Source organism: Cinclus cinclus, chromosome 5, assembly GCF_963662255.1.
Source record: "Cinclus cinclus chromosome 5, bCinCin1.1, whole genome shotgun sequence".
Lineage (NCBI taxonomy): Eukaryota > Metazoa > Chordata > Aves > Passeriformes > Cinclidae > Cinclus > Cinclus cinclus.
In genome coordinates this window covers 74,123,670-74,144,532 of record NC_085050.1, presented here as the reverse complement: position 1 = coordinate 74,144,532, position 20,863 = coordinate 74,123,670, and the positions used below count along the sequence as shown (strand labels likewise).

General features: G+C 50.2%; 1 protein-coding gene across 1 annotated transcript in view; it reads left to right on the top strand.

Moving 5' to 3' along the window:
- ANTXR2 (ANTXR cell adhesion molecule 2) overlaps window positions 1-20,863 on the top strand; it is a 74,427-nt gene that overhangs the window by 36,947 nt on the left and 16,617 nt on the right. Inside the window, exons 10-15 of the mRNA XM_062494088.1 lie at window positions 2,100-2,178; window positions 4,418-4,513; window positions 8,840-8,881; window positions 9,433-9,528; window positions 12,424-12,591; window positions 13,459-13,539. Coding sequence (XP_062350072.1) covers window positions 2,100-2,178; window positions 4,418-4,513; window positions 8,840-8,881; window positions 9,433-9,528; window positions 12,424-12,591; window positions 13,459-13,539 — 562 coding nt within the window. The remainder of the gene's footprint in view (window positions 1-2,099; window positions 2,179-4,417; window positions 4,514-8,839; window positions 8,882-9,432; window positions 9,529-12,423; window positions 12,592-13,458; window positions 13,540-20,863) is intronic.

Genomic DNA, 20,863 nt, shown 5'->3' with positions numbered 1-20,863 from the left:
TTTAATTTTTTCATCTTTTTTAACGGGTCATAAAATGGCAGTCTTTTAGTAGCTTCCCATAAAGCAAGGAGCAAATGAATACTTTGCAAATAGGTTACTGTGGATGGAAATGTACCTTCAGTTTCGGCAGAGTGCTGAGCTAAAAGCACGCACGTGTGGCAGGCGCTGGTAGACACTAGGCTGTGTTTGTGTCCGTGTCCGTCTCTGAACTGTGTGCGAAGGAGTAGCAGAAGCAGGACACCTCCTTCTGGGACTCCCCGCTTAAGGGGCAGTGTTTGTATGAATCACAAGTACCTACAGCCCAGCAAACTGGTATCTGGCTGCTCAAGTGATGAGAGAATGTATTTGGTGTCCCCTGGAGCCATGAGTCTCGGGAGGGAGTGCTTTTGTGTGTTGACAGGTTCATCCTTTTGAAGATGAGGTAATTATCTGTGTGAGTTCACTCTGCGGCTGGCACAAGTGAGCAGCTATGATCAGCTCCAGTGACATCTCCAGTGGCTCATGCCTGCAGCGATGTGCCAGGCTGGGAGTGGGTAGGGCAGGGCTGCCCTCCTGCAGTGTGTCACTGCTGGAGCCGATTACTCAGTGAGCTGCTCCCTGGGATCCCTCAGGGTGCCCACAGCGGGAGCGTGGGCTAGCACAGGGCACCACAGGGCACCACGTGGCACTGGGGCTGGGAATGCAGCCCCAGCTAGTACCTATTATAACTGGGAATGGTTACTGTGATACAAACAGCGAGGTGTACGACGGGCTCCAGTCCACTGGGAAATATTTGCTCTTTTACAGAACGTTTCATACAACCCAGGGAACTCAAGGACATGTCAAGGTCCCGAGAAAGCCAGGGAATGATGCTTTTCTTTAGTGTGCCTTCAGTGTGTTTTATCCAGGTGTGTACTGTGGCCCAGTTTTGCTCCATTTGCTACCAAACCAGCCTCATTGCTCACTAGTGGCATTCCAGGCAGGACTCAGAGGGCTGCCAGGGCACACAGGGCCAGTAGGGCAGCTGCAGGAGTGTGCCAGCAGCTCAGTGTGGGGGTCCTCCTCTCCCCCAGGGGAGGCAGGAAACCCTCCTGCCCTGCAGTTCCAGGAGTGTTTGGACAAACCTGAGCAGAATCCTCCTGCTGGAATTTCCCTCAGCATTCTCCATTACAATGCTGAAACAAATAATTGGAATTAAAAATAATAAAAGGCACCACACCTTAAAACAAATAATCATTGACCAAAGTTTCACTGTGGTTTGATTTATTGCTCTGCAAGGGAATCAAATAGTTTTGTTTTTTTTATTGGTTCTGATTCACTTATTCCCGGGAATTCCAATTAGAAGGAAATTAGAGTTATGTTTTCTGTTGGATCAATTATTCAGAACAGAGATAATTTAAAAATTAGTTTAGTGGAAGCAACTCACTTCATTTTTGCTAAAACTGAAGAAGAAATTAGCCAAATTAGCTAAAATAGCTTTGAACTCCATATTGACTACAGTGTTTGTGCCAGAATAAAAACTCATGACATGTAAGAACGGTGTAAATGATTAATCATTTTAGTTCATGGATATCTACATTTTTATTTAATTACATCTATGCATAACATAAACTGTCTGAATCTTGGGAATCCAAGCCAGAGAAGCTGAGGAGTCTTCTTCTGTTTAACATCCACCATGTGTTGTTTTCTTGTAGGGTTAATTTGTAAAATGTAAACCACATACCATTTGTATGCAGTGTTCGGGGCTATTTATAGCAAGTCCTGACCATTTATAATTACCCAACGTCTTTACCCGTGATGTCTGTGTGTGACTAAGGAGATGCTTATGGAACAGACAAAACAATGCTACTTTTACAGCTGAACTCGAATTTATTTTATGCGAAACTTTTGGGAGTATTTTCTGCTCTGTGGAATGGGGAAGGGGTATTCTCTACTTGGACGGCTCTCTCTTTGTCAGGGAGACTCAACTTATTCCCAAACAGGAATAAGCACAGGCCTCCATTTCCCCTGAGGACACTCCCTTTGGAGCAGAGGCTGTAGATGCAAGTGCCTGCAGAGCAGGTGTGAGCCTTTCTTGGCTGTTCCATGGCTGCTCATGTTTCTTCTTTGTCTCTTGGCAGAACCCTGGAGGTTTTGGTGAGTTTGAATGAAGGCCAGTCTTTCATGTCCAGCTCGTTAACCATCACTGCTTCGGAGTGTGTAAGTGAAGGACTTCCGTAACTCCTTGTAAAATCCCCACACCCCATTTCTCTTTGGGCTTTGCATTGCAAGACCTCAGAGCAGAGAACCTCTGCTTCCACTCTCCTGTGTCAAGCTGTCTTTCCAAGTACTGGGAGGCTTCCTACCCTCAGAGCCCTGCTCACTGTAGATACCACTGTAGATACAGTGCTGAGAGCCAGGTGTGCTGGGCACCCGGGGTCCCGTTCTGGCATGGCTCTCCGCTGGGTAGGACTGGAGCACATGGGCACAAGCTCGGCCCTCCAGCCTGGCTGTGGAGAGAGCTTCCAGTCCTGCAGGGGCACTAATACTCTGCAACTCTGGGAGGAGTGTAACTCTTGAGTAAGGAGTGTAGGCTCTTAGCTCTTGTTCATGCAGGGAGACAGAGGCCAGAGTATCCCACTTACAACTAGGAGTGAGGCAGTGGGAATGTCCTGCTAAGTGTGAGCACAGGTTATAGAAGAGATAAAATAAAAGCTGCTTCTGGGAGAAACCACACACTTGTGCAGCCAGTGACTGCTCTAACTTAATATATACATTTCCTACTCTCACGTTTGCTCTCCTGTAATTCCTTTTGTACTACACAGGACAGCTGGAATTTGTGGAGGGAGACACAAGCCCACTGTGTTGAGCATGTGCTGTGCACGTGGGCTTTAGATGTGTCTGACCTAGAGTGTGACTTGAGAGCAGCTTTTCCATTGGGCGTGGAGCGCAGAGAGAATAGAATCTCTTTTGCCCATTGCCATGCATTGCTGCCAACAGGATTTCTTTGCTCATAAAGCAGTAATTGAAAAGAGAAAAAATGTCATTTTTATTCTATTCATTTAAGACCTCGCCAGTGGTGCAGTTGTAGAGATCAGAGATCCAGCGCAGCCCTGCAGTCAGGGAAGGGGAAGCCTGGCTGAGCTGGGAGCTGAAAGAACACACAGAGCACAAGTGACAGTTCTCTGTTCCAGGGCCTCTGTCGGTCGGCAGCATGCCAGACGTACACCCAAGCAGGGTGGCTGAGGGCTGTGCAGCACAGGATCTGCTGCAGCCTGCCTGTGCCTCAGCCCTTGCAGGGAAGGCAGCACATGGTGCCTCTGTAAGAGCTGCCAGGAGTGCACAGAGAGGGAACAGAAAAACCCTGATGCAAAGCAGCTCAGAGCGAGGTGCTGGGCACGGCCTTCCCTCCCACTGTGCTGCACGGCAGCTCCGCTGCTCTGTGCCTACAGCCTGCCCTGGCAGGAAGCAGAGAGCTACAGATGTGCCCAGCAGCAGGAAGAGCTTCTCAGCAGCCTTTTTTGTCTCTTTCTGGTTTCTGCTCTTGGCCTGTGCTGCAGCAAAGGCAGCTCCACACAAGAACTGCTGTTTCCATAGTAGCAGATGGGCAACTCAAGAAATGGGTCACTGCTAGAACTGCTCACTAATTCTGGGAGCTGAGCAGCTGATGGCTGACTTGGAGATGAGTTACAAGTTAGAGCCTCCCAACAAACACACGTTACTGCAGTGAAAACAAACAAAAATACACGGCATTAGGCACCCACTGTACCTGTGTGCCTCACTGCCTCTGGCATATGGCTCTGTTCCACCCCCATGTGCAGTGGAGCACCTCTGGGTCGGGACAGCTCATGCAGTTTCCCTGGGTCTCTCCTTTCCTTTTTTCCCAGATGAAGTCTGAATTTTCCCAGCTTTTATTTTCCTAGGGATGCTGTTGTGTTTCTGTTAGTGTTGTTCTAAAAGCCTAAAGTGTAGGAATAAAGACACCCTCAGGAAGTGGGTTGGAGGTGTGGGAGGTGGGCTGCTCAGTTCTGCAGTACAAGTGTTGCTGGAAGCAGGAACACTCCCTCCTTCAGTCTCAGGTTCCCACAGTATGGCTGCAGGGAGTCAGTGTGCCACAGTCTGTGCAGGAGTGTGGGTGATCAGCATCAGAACCTCCCAGGGATACTGTTTGTAGAGACGCCTTAATCTGTCCTGGTGTGCTCCCCAGTCCGTGTGTGAGACCCGCGTCCTCATGGGGGAGAAGGGCATCTCTTATCCTACCCACAGGCTGTGTCTGGTGGCCCTTCCTTGGCAGGCAGTGGACTCTCTGCTTTCCTCAGGCTGGGCCTCGTTCTGATCCCAGGGCTATCAGCTGTACGAGTTTTCCATGAGAAGGAAGCCCCTGAGCTGAGCAGAACTCACACTGGTGTTCGGGGTGAGTGGTGAGGCTGCACTGACGCTGTCCCTGCTGTCTCTGCAGTCCAGTGGCGTGGCCGCGCTCATTGCTGTCCTCGTGCTCTTGCTGCTGGTGGCACTCGGCCTGCTCTGGTGGTTCTGGCCCCTCTGCTGCAAAGTGGTGAGTACAGACCGTGGGGAACAGCTCCCGCACCCTGAGCCACGGGTGGGAAACAGATCTGGCAGGAAAGCGGTTCCGTGATGGGGAGAGAAGCTACAGCAGTGGGGCTCCACTGGGCATGGCCCTGCCTGTCCAAGATGCACACACAGAAACCTGCACCAGCACGGTGCTGTTACTGGCAATGGGGTGGCCTTAATGGTGTGCAGATGTTACCCGGAAATCAAGGACCACTTGAAAACTGCTCTCAGTAAAATTGGTATTTGGAGTCCATTATGAGCTCTCAGGTTGGAAATCCCCATTTTTTTTTTTTCATAATCCCTGCACACATCCATCTCTTAACTGAGTGCACTCTATCCTCAGCCCAGTAGTGTTGGTCACTTGCCTCCTGCCATTCCTTTCTGGAGCAGCAGGGGAGTTTATTATTAATCCAGCTGAAGGACAGCGGGGAGGACTTGAGAAATGGAGACTGCTTCCCTGGTCTGGGTTCCTGGTCTTGTCTGGGGCCTATGGAATGTGGGGCACAGAGGAACTGGCCTTCTCAACTGACCGTGCTGCAGCCCTTGTGATCGGTGGCCCCCATCGGGCCCCTGGCTGTCCAAGGGCAGGAAATCTCAGCCCCCACCTGCACCCTCACAGTCTGGGGTTCCTGAGAGGAGAACTAAAAGCCTCGCTTGTTCTCATTCTCCACAGCACAGGCCCAACAGAAATCCAGGGAGCTTCCTGTTAATCACCTTACCTCCACTTTATGCTATATGGTGAGCCTCCCTGTGGAAAAGGAGCATTAGAAATCAGTAAGACACAAGTTCCCCTTTTCTTATTTTAAAAAACCTAACCTTGATTCATAAACCAGCTTCCTAAGTAAAAACTCCTACATGAAGCAGTCTAGTGGGTAGTTCTATAGTATCAATTTCCAGCCTTATAAAACCTGAGTTCTTCAAATGTTTGTCCCCTCTGTGTTACCTCCCACCTCCTGTGGATACTATTTGTTACTTCAAAAGAAAAGGTAATCTCTTTGCTACGACATTGCTGAGTTCCAAGACCAGGTAGGTACCTTGAACTTACTGTGGAATACTGATACTTCCTTCTGATTTTGCGGACTGGTCCTCATGCTGTGCCTCAGTTCCTGCCCTTCTCTCTGGCACATAAGGCTTGGACATCCATCACCTGGAAGGGCCACTTGTGGCTCAGTAGTCCTGGGCTTCAGGGCAGTGCTCCTGAGGACAGAAGGCAGCATTAGGGCCGGGCAGGAACAGGCTCTGCTTTCCTGGCAGAGCACAGCACCTGGTTTCCTGGAACAAAGAGCCGCAGCACAGGAGTCATTGTGATGGAAAAAAGGGGACAGGGTGTTGTGGGCAGAACAAGTGTCTGGAGCCAGGCAGGTGTGTGATCCCTGCCCACAAGCCCAGCTCCATCCTGGCTGGGGCTCGGTCTCACAGCATTCCATGATGTGAGTCCCACGCACACTCAGAGTGGGGCTGGGAGATTGCTCTTCCTTTTCCTTCCTTGTCCCCTGCTTTCAAGGTTTCACTGTGACAGTTCTGTCACTTGTCCCTCGCTGTGGAACATGTGAGTGCAGCAAGCTGGCTGTAGGCTCTGTGCTGACATCTCCTAATGCCCACATCATGGAGCAGCAGAGAAGTGCTAATGAGCGGATCAGAAGCACTGCTGCCTCAAGCACCAATTTCCTCTTTTTTTAATGATTTCTTTAACTAAATCGGCTCTTCTCCAAACTCAAACCTTCATTCTTTGAAACTCACTAAATGAGATGGAGCTTTGCCCATAGAGGCTCATGATAAAACCAAACAAACTGAGGAAGCAGCCCATCTCTCCATGAGGATGATAAGACAGCAGCATTATTTAGAGGCTTCATTGAAACAATCTGAATCCAGCTCAGTAAAAGTTAATTTACAATACTCAGGTCTTCCTCTGTGCAGTTGTATGCAACTCCATGCAGAGCTACACATGTGCCTTGGATTTCTCTTTTTCATAAACAGCTTTCTACTGATTTCACTTGGAATACAACACGATTGAAAAGAATCCTTGTGTGTGCGCATGTGATTCGAGTGTGAGAGCCTGTGGAAGCATAAGGATGCAGGCATTGACATTCCAGTGCTGTCGGCAGGGTGAGGAGCTGCTACTCAAAGCAGATTATTTTCTCACACCACTGTCACTTTTAAAACAAGTTTCATTTTCTGAAGCCATTAGAAATAACAGCTATTTAATGGACTGCTTGGGTTTAAACTGAATTTCCCCTCAAACTTCAGGGAGTTCAGGAACTGGCACAGATTAGATCCTCCACTTGAGGAGATGAGGAAAACCTGCCACTGACTACTGCCTTAGGAAGCCACAGTGAGCTCAAACAAGTCAGGTTTCCTTCGATTGTCCAGGGTGGGAATTGTGATTCCTACATCCCTAGTGGGTGCAGGGAGCACAGAATTCCATCCCTCATCATGGAGAGGTTTTCTGGGCAAAGCTGTCTGTGCTCAGGCACATGGGAGGTTTCAGAGTGGCGCAGCTGCAGAAGGGGAAAGGCAGTGCCATTTCATATGGGTACATGCAGATCTACGTAGGAGGACCTTCTCCTGTACAGTTTGCAGGCCTGATAGAGAAAGAGACAGTTTTGGGATGATGGCTAGGGACAGGTAAAATGGAACTAAGGACAGAAATGAAATAAGATGGCCCTTCATTGAGTGAACGTGCTGCTTTACTGTCTCAGTCTCCTAATTGCTTTCAACGAGGATGAAATATCTCCAGGCTTTGGCAAATCCTATTCAGCATCCAAGTATCTCCCAGGATCTGTCTCACAATCCCTCTGTGTTGCTGTTTCATGTAAAGTTAGGGCAGTGATTCCAATGTGGTTTTCAAGAATATTTCACTCATTAAATAATTACTTTCTGTTAAGTATGCTGCAAACTCCTGATGGCTGGGAAGTGAAAGCGTTCAGAAGTATTTAAAGAAAAGTAATGTCTGGCATGGTTTTGCACCATCCTAACAACAAAGGGATGTCTAGTTGAAATCCACAGGTCGCTTTCCAATCCACGCAAAGCACTCTTAGCTTGACAAATGAGCCATTCCGTACCTTAAACCTGAAGGCCTGTGGAAAACTGGTACTGGGGGTGCCATAAGTTATTTCTCCTATTGGGCAGAACTCCTTTATGCACTGCTGAAAGTCCACAGCCTGTTTAGGCAGTCAGTAGTAACTATCTGGGTAGCACTGAGAACTGACATGTAAATCAAGATGGAAAACTCTATTGATCAAGAAAGATACATTTCTTTCATATACTATGCTGAATTGTCTGTGCAGTGATGTTGTTCACAGGCAGTGTTTACTGAAAGTACTAACATTAAATAGCACAGAGTGAATAAAATAAGGCATATTTCAATTAAGTTACTTAAAACCTGCATTAGATTGAGGTGTTTGTCAGCATGGACAGTTTTGGATATGTTTGTGTAATATCAAGACAGAGCAAGAAGAGCCTCCTTGATACTCATGGTGTACTTTTTAATCGTTTCCAGGCAATACCCCAGCCCAAAACATGGCCCAGTGTCCCCAAAGAACTCATTGTGAGCTTGCAAACCTGGTCTTCTCATGGAGGAATGGCTGTGCTTTCAGTTTTCAGCTGAGTCAGTGAAGAGAGTCCTTGCCTGCCTCTCCCCTGCTGGGACTGCCAGTGCTGGGCATTCTCTGAGCTCATGGTGTGGATGTGACAGAGGGAATGGGAAGAGACTGTAGGGAGATTTAAATAGAGGTGTCGGAAACGTTCCCGAGTGGGCCTCACCTGGAGCAGCGTGAGGAGCGGGAGCGTGACTGCAGTGTGGGCACCGCACGGTCCTGGAGCTGGGAGCTGGGAAACGGGAGAGCTGCAGAAGCGGCTGGGACATGAAGAGGTGAAGCCTGAGCTGCCAGCAGGCATTTCACACTTGTCACTGGGCCAGAGACACGGCAGCGGCAGCGGCTCGGCCCACGGCTGTGCAGGGCCTCAGCCAGGCCTTGGATGCTCTTCCCTCCGGGATTGCTCCCGGGCTCTGGGGGGTCTCGGCACCGGCTGTTCTCACAGCGGCTACGACTCATCCGGCCAGGAAGTGTGGTGGCAGACACGTCTGCCCTGAGTGTCTGCAGGCAGGGAGGGCGACTTCTGGCAGATGCATGGTGGTCATTTCCAGAAGGCCTTGCTGATGGATGCTCAGGGGAGCGGGCAGCAGAGCCTGCCAGCACGCTGCCAGTCGTGGGGGCTTGGCTGCAAACGGGTCACTCTTACCGTGGGCCGTTGCCTTTGGCTGCTGCCAGTGCAGCACCTTACTGTCTCCTATGTTTGGCTCTTTCAGGTCATCAAGGATCCCCCTCCACCTCCGTCAGCCCCAAAAGAGGTATGGTCTGATGGTGCTCACCGTACCCCACTGCTCACATGGAACCGCTCCTGTGCGTCCCCGCGTGCTGCGTCTCCGGCTCCGTGTCCGAGTGCTGCCACAGAAAGGACTGGCCCGGGTGTGGCTCTGCAGTGCAGAACAGGGCTGCCTGAGAGAACAGATCTCTGCTCTGTCTCAGCTCAGTGTGGCCTGAACGAAACCCAGATCCACAGAAACATTTGGGGCCTTTATTCCAAGATAGATTTGTTTTTCACATTCTGCATTGAAAGCAGAAAGCTTGAATAGCCCTTGTCCAACATCTAAAGATTCACATAGGACTTATGAAGCATTTTTTCCCCAGCTTTGTCATTCTAGATGCTCAGGAATTCCCCTTACTAGGGAATTCCTCTCCCTCTTACAGGCAGTAACACTCCAGAGGCTCTGCTGTCCTCAGCATTTGCACCCCTTTCACAACCAACAGGGTACTCCAGTGAAATATACAGAAAAGACGCTCAGTGTGTGTGTGCAAGTGTCTTTTTAAAAAAGTAAATATCATTTGATTGTACTTACAGGAAGAAGAACAGGAGCCCTTGCCTTCCAAGAAGTGGCCCACGGTGGATGCTTCCTACTATGGTGGACGAGGAGTTGGGGGAATTAAGAGGATGGAGGTTGGTATGATTTCCCTCAAGCACGAGCTCTCCGAGGCTGCAAGCGTGGAAACAAAGACTTGAAAGTGTGTGGAAAAGACAAGGCCATAATGTGTGCTTGTCTTCCCACTGGCATAAGCCTTGGAAAATGCGTTACCATATCGAACAATTCTGACCTTGCCTCTGAAAGAAAAGCTTTCAGTAGTTCCATTTGACTGGGACTTTAAATAGCTGCCTCAAGACATGCTCTTTCCATCAAGCTAATGAGAGAGTGAGAGCCTTTTCTGCGTGTTTTGGAAGGAATTACAGTGAAACATAAGTCCCCCAAGTGTGGGCCAGCCAAATGCGCTGACAATGGTGACGCTGAGGAGAGGCTTGATCCCAGAGGGACTCACAGCGACAACAGAGCCTGTCTTTGAAGAGACATGATAGCATCATGTTAATTAAAACAGAATGAAGAATGTGCATCCTTATGGGCACATCCTTATGGCAGGTTCTGTAGTCAATTGAGCCTATATGGAACGTGCAAAGCAGTTCCTAACTGCAGTCCAGGAAGCTGTCTCTCTCTGAAACACTCACCTAGGCCATCCTGAGGTGTCTTGATGAAACTTCAAAGGTATTGGCTTAATCAGCTTTGCTTGAGTACTTTTTCAATGCAGCAGCAAAACAGGCAGGTTTGAAGCTGTGTCGCTTATATGCATTTTCTTCAGCAGTTCAGAATTACTAATTTAGAGGAGCTTCAGATTTCACAAAAAGCAAACATTTTGTGCAGTGTTTTTCAGAGGCAAACTAAGAAATGCTTTCCAACATCAAGAAATACAAGCCTGGATTTGAGGGAAACTATGATAGCCTCCAGGAGGGGCTCCCAAATGGGATCCTGCACAACGGAGCAGAAACCCCATGAACACAAGTGACATCAGGACCACAAAGAGAGACACGTTCAGTCCATGGCAAAAATGCAACAAGGGTAGAAAGTGATGGTTAGGTTAGAAAACCTTTCCATCTGTGGTAGGAATTTTGTGCAGGACTAAGGGCTGAAGATGTAAACCAACTGAATTTCCTGCCAGCCTAATCATGGGCCCATGAAAAAAGCTCCCCTTCTGCGGGGCTGTGGCTCTGTCCGTCCCAGAGCAGTGACAGATCTGGCTGGGCACTGCTGGTCAGTGGCTCCAGGTCTGACTGCAGACCTTCACCTCTGCCCTGCTGTGTCTCAGCTGGGGCTGGGAAGAGGGGCTCAGGCTGCTGGGAGAGCAGGATGGGCCTCACAGCTCTCCCTGGCTCAGAAGAGCACACTGCTCCTTTGGGGAGTTGGGGCAGAAGTGAGAGAAAACACCCCAAGAGAGATTGTTCCTTACCTGGCACTTAAAGGCGGTTTCTGTGCTGTGGCCTGTGACAAACTTGCTGGTCCATTCAAGACATTTCTTCCATGCTTGCAGTCCATGTGTCAGTGGAGTCATCTGGGTTTTTATTGCTTCTCTGGCCTCTCCTCTTCTGCCATTCCTCTCGCAGCTTGATTCTTTTGGCAGCTTCCCTTTGTGGAGAAGGGAAGGGAGTGAACCAGCACCTGTGCACTTCCCACTCCTGTGCTGGGGCAGGTACCCATCCACTCCTGCGTTCCCCAGCAGCTCCACCCTGCTGTGACAGTCCCAGACAGCTTGGGCAGTGCTGCTTGCTCTCCTAGCTCTGTCTTTTGGCATTGCCAAATGGTAGTTTTGTGATGTCATTGCCAGACCCCACCAGTTACAGTTAATCCATTTTTATGTCAGAATTGGGTAGTCAGACTCCACCACTTCTGGTCTCTTCCTGGTGAAGTGGCTTCTGTCTGAAGGAGAAGGTAGTTTTTTTCAGTGAGGGATCCACCATCTAATGGTTTTAACAGTGTTTAAAAACATTTTGGCAGCCACATGACAACCCCTGTAAAAGTACCACTGATCCAAGTGAAAGACAGAGGTGTACAGGGGCCTCCTGGCAGGCCAGCTCACAACATATGGCATTATTATGGGAAGTCCTGCTGAAATGATCCAGGCCACTTTCAAACTCCACCCACAGCTTTTAGCTGTTCCTTTTCAGATGAGAAGGCAACAGCCTTGTCCAGGCTTGTTTGTGTGGGCAGTACAGCAAACAGCCCTGCTCAGATTGCTGCATGGTGCTTCCAGTTCTAAGGTGAAATGGGAACCCTGCAACAAGGCGAACGATCCCTCTTCGCAGGAAGGTTTTTCCATGTATTTCACGCCCAGAGCACAGTGAGCATAGCCTGTATGAAAGTGGGAATATGTGTCTGTTTCCCCAGTAGCAATAACCTAGGGTTCTTTCAACTCTATAAATATTTTATACACTTGGAGCAGTGATTAACATTCACATGGTTACATGTTCTGCATGCATGTTCTACATGCACTCAGGCGGGTTAGACTGCTTCACCTACACTTCTCCAGTGTCGGAGAAGTGTAGAAGTGAATCTTCCTGCAGGACAGTATGGAAATCTGAACAGCTTCAAGGAGCTTCTGCTCAAACCTGCCCAAGCATTACATTAAATCTACAGTGGGGTTCTTGAAAACTCTGTGGGCTAGGAGACCTGAGTTCAGAAATCTTGGCTTTCATGGCTGCCAGCTTAAGGTCTGGTCTTTTAGGATAAATAAGAAGCGGAAAATATATTTTTATATCATTACTTAGAGAAGATTTCACAGACTCCCTGTGTCTCCTGTACAGCCCATGTGAAGCAAGATAGGATTTCCTTTCACTGCCGAGACTTATTTGCAGACATTTACCTAATACTGTTGCTATTATAATGAAGAGGTCGTGTTCTCCTCAGTACCTCCTCCCTTGTTTATCCAGCACCTCTTCAGATTTACCCTCTGCTATTTGCAGCAGCTTCCCTGCCCAGAGGTGCACTCACACCTGAATTCTGCCTTTCCTCAGGTGCGCTGGGGCGACAAAGGCTCCACAGAAGAAGGGGCCAGGTTAGAAAAAGCAAAGAATGCTGTGGTGAAACTCCCAGAAGAACCAGAAGAGCCTTCTCACCCTAAACCACCTAAACGAAAGCCTACCTCACCAGCCGTGCAGCAGAAGTGGTACACACCAATCAAGGTATCTGTTGAGTCTTTGGTAGGATTTGTTACTGAGGGCTGGATTCTGTGTGCCTTATGCAGGCTGAGCTGTGTGTTACTTTCCAAGTGTTCCCATTCAAGTGTAATGTGCTATTCTCGAAGGGAACACCTACTCAGCAGGGATGGCAGGAGCAGTTTGTAGCCCTAAATGCAATACTTGATCATTACTGCCACGTGCTGTTTGCCTCCCCTTAAAAAGGGACATATTGTACAGTGAGAGCATTAAAATCTATGGGGGCTTCGTTGGCTTAGTAGAACTAATTAAACCCAAAACTGCACAGTTTGTAGCTGCTACACTAAGTTTTAAACACACATTGTCATGACAAACCAAGAAAAGCAAAACATTCTATAAAACAACATAATGCAAGAAGTCTGACAAAAAGCGAGTTGTTCTACCTGGCTCATAAGAACGGTGCTCTGAGTCACCTGCCGACAGAGCACAAGCACAGCTTACAAGGGCAGGGTAGGTCTGTAAATCCCTTGCCTTTAGGAGTTAAGAGCAGAAAACACACAGCTGTAGCTGGGACTCTGGCTACTTCTGTCATCCCAAGTGCCTGCGAGTCCTTTCTGACCCCCAGAAAGCCCTGAAGCCATGATGGGCACACAGGACAGGCAAGGTCTGGAACCATGTGCAGAGCAGGGTACTCCTCACCCACTCTGCTCCCTGGCACTGCATGTGGGCAGGAGCAGCACCACGGTGGTTGCAGGTCAGCCTTAGCTCAGCTTGTCTGGCTCCAGGAAAGTGGGGCTCCGTTGTGGCACTCCAGGTGCCCAGGTGCCCCCAGGCAGCCCCCATGGGTGCGGGGGGTGCTGCTGCCCCCTGACTGATCCCACTGTGTCCCTGCAGGGCCGGCTGGATGCGCTGTGGGCGCTGCTGCGGCGCCAGTACGACAGAGTCTCGCTGATGCGGCCGCAGCAAGGAGATCAGGTGGGTGTGGGTGCACGGCTTGAGGGGGCACAGAGCCACCGGAATGGGGCAGCAGGAAGGGTGACACACCAGAGTGGCACTGAAGGATGGGTGACACACCAGAGTGGCACTGCGGGAAGGGTGATTACACACCAGAGTGGCACTGTGGGAAGGGTGACACACCGGGCAGTCTGTGCCATGGAAGGGGCACGGCGCTGGCCTGGAGACACGGCACCAAGGCGGGGCTCCCGGAGGCAGAGGGAGGGCTGCTGGACGCGGTGTGTGCTCAGCTGGAGAGCAGGACATAGCCTCATGCAGGGTAAACTATCCCGGGGACACCAGTTGCTCTCAGAGCCAGCTGTTTGTAAGAGCAGGGGCTGGCAGTAATGTCCATGCAAGTTGTCTCCTAGAGCTTTGCACTTCCACACCAATGGCACCTTACACAGATTTCATGGAACAAAAAGGTGAGGAAATGTGTTCCTCAGACAATCTTTTCTCCTGGAACATCTGTGGCCACTGAAAAAGGGGCCTCTCCCCCAAATGCTGCTCTGATGAGGACACAGAGCTGCTGTTTGCACCTCTGATAGTGAAAACAGATCAAGTATTTTTGACTGCTGCTCCTCAGGAAAGTGTCACTTTGAATGTCAGCATTTATCTCCTGGGCCCACTCCACTTCCTGCCTGTGGCACTTGGGAAGAGGCAGGGGAGCAAATGCTTTTCTTTAAATAGGATGGCAGCAGGTCACAGCCTCATGTATTACAGAGCACAGCTGTGCAGGACACTGTCTGTGCACCACACAACACGAAGGCCACATAAAAGGATGGGAGGGCTTAAGGGGAGGGAGTTATATGGGGTAGAACAGGAGATAATGGGAATTTTGATTATTTTCCTGGGATGAGGTTTGGTGCTGTTCAAAAGGATGAAGAGGGGAGACTAAGTGTTGGAAGCAGCAGAATGGCCAAGTGCCCTGCTGCAGGTGCAGAGCACAGCTGGATACAGCTGTTAGCATTGTTACCTTGGCAGGTTAGTCACTGTTAGCATGAATGATGCATGTGACATGGAGCAGCAATAACAACAGCAAATCTACACAGAAAATACATGGCACAGTAGAGTTGAACAGGTACCATTTCTGCCCCTAAAGGCAGGGAGTTCCTTCAAGGGTTGCCCTTAGGGCAGGCTTTGCTAAGCCACTGTGCAGATACCTGCCTTCTCTGGCCTGACAGAAGCAACACAGGCCAGCACCTTGGCTTGTGAAAAGCAGACTGGTGGCTCAAGGGAAGGGTGATGTTTGTGCCTAAAGGAATGGTGGGTCAGAGGTCACCTGTGTCACTTGCAGAGTGCCATTTCTGTCTTTGCAGTTTGCCGTCTTAGGGAAAAAATGGTGTCTTTTCCTTGTTGCTGACACACTGGGTGGAGATGCCATGGTGGGCCCCTGGTGTGTGCCAGTGCACACGTGTCAGTACACACACAACACACGTGGAGTTGTTCTGTTTCATCGTCTTTCTGTTGGTGTTTAAGAACTCGTCAGTTCCGTTCGTAGAAGAATTCACTGCTGAACTGGAGTCCTTGATCAGGCAGTTGGAATTTAGGCACGAAGTATCAAAGCAGAGCGAGCAGTTGGTGCATCCCTGCGCTGTCCTGGCTGTGCCACGGCAGGCGCTGAGGGCCGTAGCGGGAGGCTGCCGGGGGGGGCTCGAGGCCCAGGAGCCGCGGCCACCGCAGGCGGGCAGCGCCCTGCCCGGGCGTGGGCACCCGGAGTAGGCTGCGGGCACAGCTGTGCGGCGGCCGTGGGAGCGCGGGGCAGGCCGGGGCACGCGGGGCCTGGGGGCGGCTCCACTGAAGGTGGCACGGCTTGGACACAGCTGCTCCCCGGCTCGCCTCAGGCACAAATCCAGAGATCCAAGGCGGGCTGGCTGTGCTGGGGGCCGAGGACACGCAGCCACTTCAGAGACGGCTGCACGCCGCGGCAGCTGCGCCGGGCTCCCAGCGAGGGACAGGGACAGCAGGTATGGATCCAGGGCCCCACAAACAGCCTCCATTAAGCCATGAGCGCTTTTGAAGGGCTCCCATCAAACAGAGCAAGTCCGCAGCAGGAGATTTGGGCTGCAGAGCCATGTGGTGTTTGCTGTGCTAACAAGGTAATTTATAAATGATGCATTACCCGGTGTCTGTGCTCCTAGCTAGGCTTCCTTCCTTTTTTTTTATTAAAGGGGTAAAGAAGACTGAGCTGCAGCAGTCTAGGCTACTCTGATGAACCAGTTCAGTGTCTGAGGATCTGTGCTGAGCTTCTTTTCCCAGGAGTATGGGGCTGCCCAGGAACACAGCCTGGCACAGAGGCACAGCGCCAGGCACAGGGACCTGGTTTCCCTCTAAACCCTTGTGTTTGTTTTCCAACTCATAATTTAGCAGCAAGAGGTGATCCTCAGCAGTTTGGACTATTTGTCTGAGCTTGCTGCAACGTGATGGTGGCTAAGGCTCTGATCCTGTGTGCATTTATGCACACAAATGTTGTAAGGTCCACAAATAGCCCATGGCACTTGTAGTTAAGATTTTTCCCTATCAGGATGGCAACAGGAGTCGGTGGTAAAAGAAAAGAAAAGAAAAGAAAGACTGTACTTCATTCTATAAGAATGAGAAGAGAGGAGAAATGTAGAATGGTTCCAGGTTTTACTTCCATGTACAAACCAACCCTTTAAAAAGGAAAAGACTCGAAGTTGTTTTCTGATTTTAAGCCTGTTAGCATTTACCTACCTTAAAGGTCTTTTCTAATAATGGCTGCAGAGTTAACACTAACATCTGTTTCAAGTGCTACTTTTGAGCATCTCTGCATAATACAAAAGCAATACATTCCGCACGTGTAAGATGTGGATAGCAGTCCTCCCTCCAAAAGGAAGCTCCTGGTCACTGGAGTCACAGGCTTGCCCTGTAACCTGAGCTGCTTTCAGGAGGGTCTGGCTGCCTGCCTGGCAGGTGCCCATCCCAACTAGAGTGGCTCTCCTGGCAGTCGGATTTGCTGTCACTCGGTGGAAGCGGGAGGGATCTTGCTGAAGAGAGGATGTTGTGCCGGTGTCAGGAGAAACAGGGATATTTTCCCAGTATTTTCCCAACTCCGTAGGCAGCAGTTCTTGGCACTGCCTCCCTTGGTGCAGAACGAGCTTTCGGGGCTAATCCCTCTGTGAGCATTGGTAGGAATGAGAGAGCAGGAAGAAACCAAGCTGCCTGGCAGTTGCAATGCCATGGCACAGGATGACGGCCATGGAGAAAGGAATGCCAGTGTGGGGGCGGCACGGGTGTGCCACACTGCCCCACAGCTTCTCTGCCAGCACACGGGCAGCACAGTCCCAAGGCAAGGCAAGGCAAAGGAAACCCTTCCATGGGTAGGGCAGGGGCTGGTAATCAGCGAGTGTTTCCCTGTGCACAATTCCCAAACAACAAACACGTTTGTTTCCCTCACCCTCACCACACCTTTCTGGCGGAGTGAGCTGCAGCAGAGTGATGCAGCAGGCCTACTCCCCTGCCCACACTGTTCCTCCCCTGCGAGCTGGCGGTGCAGGGCAGCTGGCCGGGCGGCTGGCCGGCATTCGGGATGGCCGCTGAGCTAATCTCCACGCTTTGCAGATGAAGGAGGTAGCAGATAACAGGATTAAAGTTTCCCGACCCAGGGTTTTCACAGCCCGAGACATGGGTGGAAGGGGAGACAGAATGACTTCTGTCATTAATCGTAATTGATTGCCAAGAGGTTTTTAATCTGGCTTATTAATTAGGAAGGTCCTTAACACACTGTCTACATATCAACATCAGATGCTCTTTTGGGACTTTGGGGACATATGGCCCATCTATATTTACATTCACACAATTTACACATACATACATCGCTGTATGGGAGCTACTCGCACGGGTAACGCACGCGCAGCGCCGAGGAAGTGTTTGTGTTCATACGCTCTTCGGGAAAAGGGGATGGAAAAGAAAAATCACCTTGCACAAAGGTTACATTCCCGCACGATGAACTCACATACACCCGTTTATACTGATAAGCATCTTAATCCAGATCAATTTTATGGGCTATTTATCTAGATTAGTGTTCCAATGGCATTCTTGCTTTGGCAGATTTAAGTGAGAGGCCCCGGTGTTCTCCCACAGATCAGGCTGTGGTTCCACTGCCATCTTGGAGATCAGCACAAACACGTGCTATAACAGTCAGGTGATCCTGGAAATAAGTGACCAGAGCCAGAGAGGCTCTGAGATGGGTGGCGGTGACACAATGAGGTGAACAGAACTAGGCTGGTTTCCCTGTCACTTCACTGGGCTCTGCTCCTCTAACCAACAGCAAAGGCATGGAAAACACCTTGGAAAAGCCGTTTTTAGAAAGTGAGTTTGTGTCTCACCTGGCGGGTGTGGTATCACCTGCCGTAGCTGTGGCAGCCCGAGCCTGTTCACTCACCCAGGGTGAGTTATTATAAACCTGCGGTAAACTCCAGCCAGTGGAGTTCAGAGTATGCTGAGATGTGCCCACCCAGGCCCTGCCTCACCTGAGGCTCAAAACCTGCAAGCAGTTGCGCGTGTTAATCCTTTCGTGCACAACATTATCCAGAAGAAGACAGGGGGAAGGAGCTGTTTTCCCCTACAGCTCTTCAAAAGTTGGGAAGAACTGCAGCACACACACTGCTGGATGTGACTGCTGCATGGGAGAGGCAGATAGTGGGCAGAGAGAGAAGGAAAGTGATCCAAAATTACATTTACTGCCTCCGATCTTACTACTGTATTCCCATAATTCAAAATCACTTCTGTTGTGAAATTAGTCCTTGCACGTTTAAGTCCCTTCTGAACTACAGATCCATAAAGCTTTAACAGAACCCCCGTAACACTTCAACTGTATGCATTTTAAACTGGCCAGGTGTTCCCCAGGCAGAACATTTCCTGACCATGGACTGTGGGCTGGCTGTGTCACAGCCTCCTGCAATTTAAACACTGGCTCCAAGGAAGTTAATGCAACTTGCAGCCATGGTTACTGCTGCTGCTCCCTGGAACAGAGGGTTTGTGGGTGCACACAGCTCTGTCCCCTCCCAGTCACTCCAAAAAGAATCCTGTAACTTCCAGAGCTGGTGGGCAAATGCTACGTGAGCTCAACCACTGCAGTTGAGATGGGCTCAGCTCCTGCCAGGCTCCAAGCTGTGCTGGACAGGTGCCAACGAACAGGAGCAGTGCCTGCCTGCAGCCTCAGGATGGGCGACACATTTGCCTGTGAGCACAACCCTGGGGATGGGCTGAGAGCCTTCCTACGACAGGGCTTCCCTGCTGCAGCTTCCTGGGTGCTCTGGGACTCACTAGTGCTCCTTCTTCCTAGGTCATGCTTTGTTGTTTCTCAGACACATTTCTGGCTGCAGTTTTCTCCCACAGCCTTGCCTTGTCTTTATTACTTAGTCCAGCAGGCCACACAAGCAGTGTAAAGCAGTTTGATCCAATCAAAAAGGAGTAGATTTTCTTGGCGGTCATTATTACCTTTTTGCAGTGAAACAACAGAAAATTTTTTATGAGTGTGAAAGGGAAGTTTCCTTTCTGGATGCAAACTGTGCCTGTCTGAGCAGAGGGGAACTGAAGGTGCAGAGCACACAGGAGCTCGTAGCATGTTTTGTATCCTTCTGTACCCAAGTGGATGGGTATACAGTAAAACATAGAACCTGCTAAAATCTGGAAAGGCTGCAAAGTGAGGAGCAGAATAAGCATATTATGATCCAAAAGAAAATTGATTATTTGGAGTTGAGCACTAGGAGCAGCACCCCAGGGCTCAGAGGATGTCACTCCATTCTGGGAAGGATGTCCCCAGTCCAGCCGAGCCCTCCTGAGTTAGGGAATCCCCCAGAAACTGAGTAGTGATTGGGTCCCCCGCTCAGCCAGGAGAGCCACAGAGGATGTCTGAGGGCACCCCCTCTTCACAGGAGTGCCTCGCTGCCCTGTTCCCCGCTCTCTTTGCCCCCCTGGGAGCTGCGGGTGCCTGACTTGAACGTGGAGTATCTCCCACAGCCCGGCCACAACCAGTCATGGGCCATTTGCTGCCGTGCCTTCACTAACACAGCATCTCGAGACAAAGGCTCCCCAGTGAAGTGCTCAGGGCAGTGATGGCAGTGCTGGGAATGCCCCTCCCACTCTGAAACAACCATGGGTCCCCTCTGGCGACACCACAGGTCCCAGCAGGCAGTTACAGGCCATGGGGCCAATCAACTCTATGGTTATGGCAGCACAGAAAGGTTTTGCCCTCTGACAGCAACATTTACAACAGAAAGGAAAGGTGTTTGAAGGATTAGGAGAATATAATGGAGAGAACTTTTCCATTGTACCTGGGAATCTGTGCATTAGAACTGTGAGCATTCTCTGAAAGAACTCTTCCTCTTTGCTTCATTTTTTCCTATGCTGATTAAAATTAAGGCCCTTTCTTTCCAAGCCAGCCACATGCCCAGCTGGCACTCTGTGAATGCTTCGAGGCACACTCAGGGCATGTTTGATGTCGGTCTGTCCTGATTTATGAACCCATAAATGCTCTGCTTACAGAAGGGAGAGCCATACTAGGGTTTGTCTCAAAGAAGTCAGGAGTAACGCTGTGTGCTGTGTCCCCCTGCAGCAGGATCTGCCTTCCCCCTGGGCCACAGCCATGCATCCCTAAATGCAGTGCATCCTCTGGGCAGAGCAGCAGAGCTCTCCTGAGGGACAAGGGGAACTGAGGCACACATGCAGAGGTGATGTGAGCCCCAGGTAATGAAACACACCCATGGCCAGGAGGCAGAAGAAAAGATGGCCCTGGTGAGCTTTGAGTACCAGCTGGAGTAGAGGGTCGTTGATCCAGGTAAAGGGACTCGCAGTGCTTTTCTAGGGGATGAAGATGGGACAGTTAACAGTAAAATCAGTGACAAGGGCACTTGATGCTGAAGAAGAGCACCATAAAACAGGTCTTCTCCCATCGATACATTCTTATTTGTTGCAGAGCTTAGGTGCAGAGATTTCCCCTCATAGCCAGACAAAAGCCAAGCCAAGTCAGATCTTATGCCAGTCTAGAATGAGCTACACAAAGCCACCTGCACTTATCAGCGACCACACTGCTTAGGTGGAAAGTTGTGGCACAGAGGCTTTGGTCTTGAGATGGCTCTGAAGAGCAGTTTTATGAGTAACTGCTTCACGTCACGCGGCACCACGTGTCAGCCAGGAGAAATACTGAAAGTACTGATCCCCTGGCTTGTGCAGTGCATGCTCAGGGACAGCCTTTGCTGTGCTCTTGTCAGAGGCTGCTGTCACTGGAGCTCCTCTGGAAAGGCCAGTTTGGTGCTAAGGAGATGGCTGGGAGCGGGACACGGTG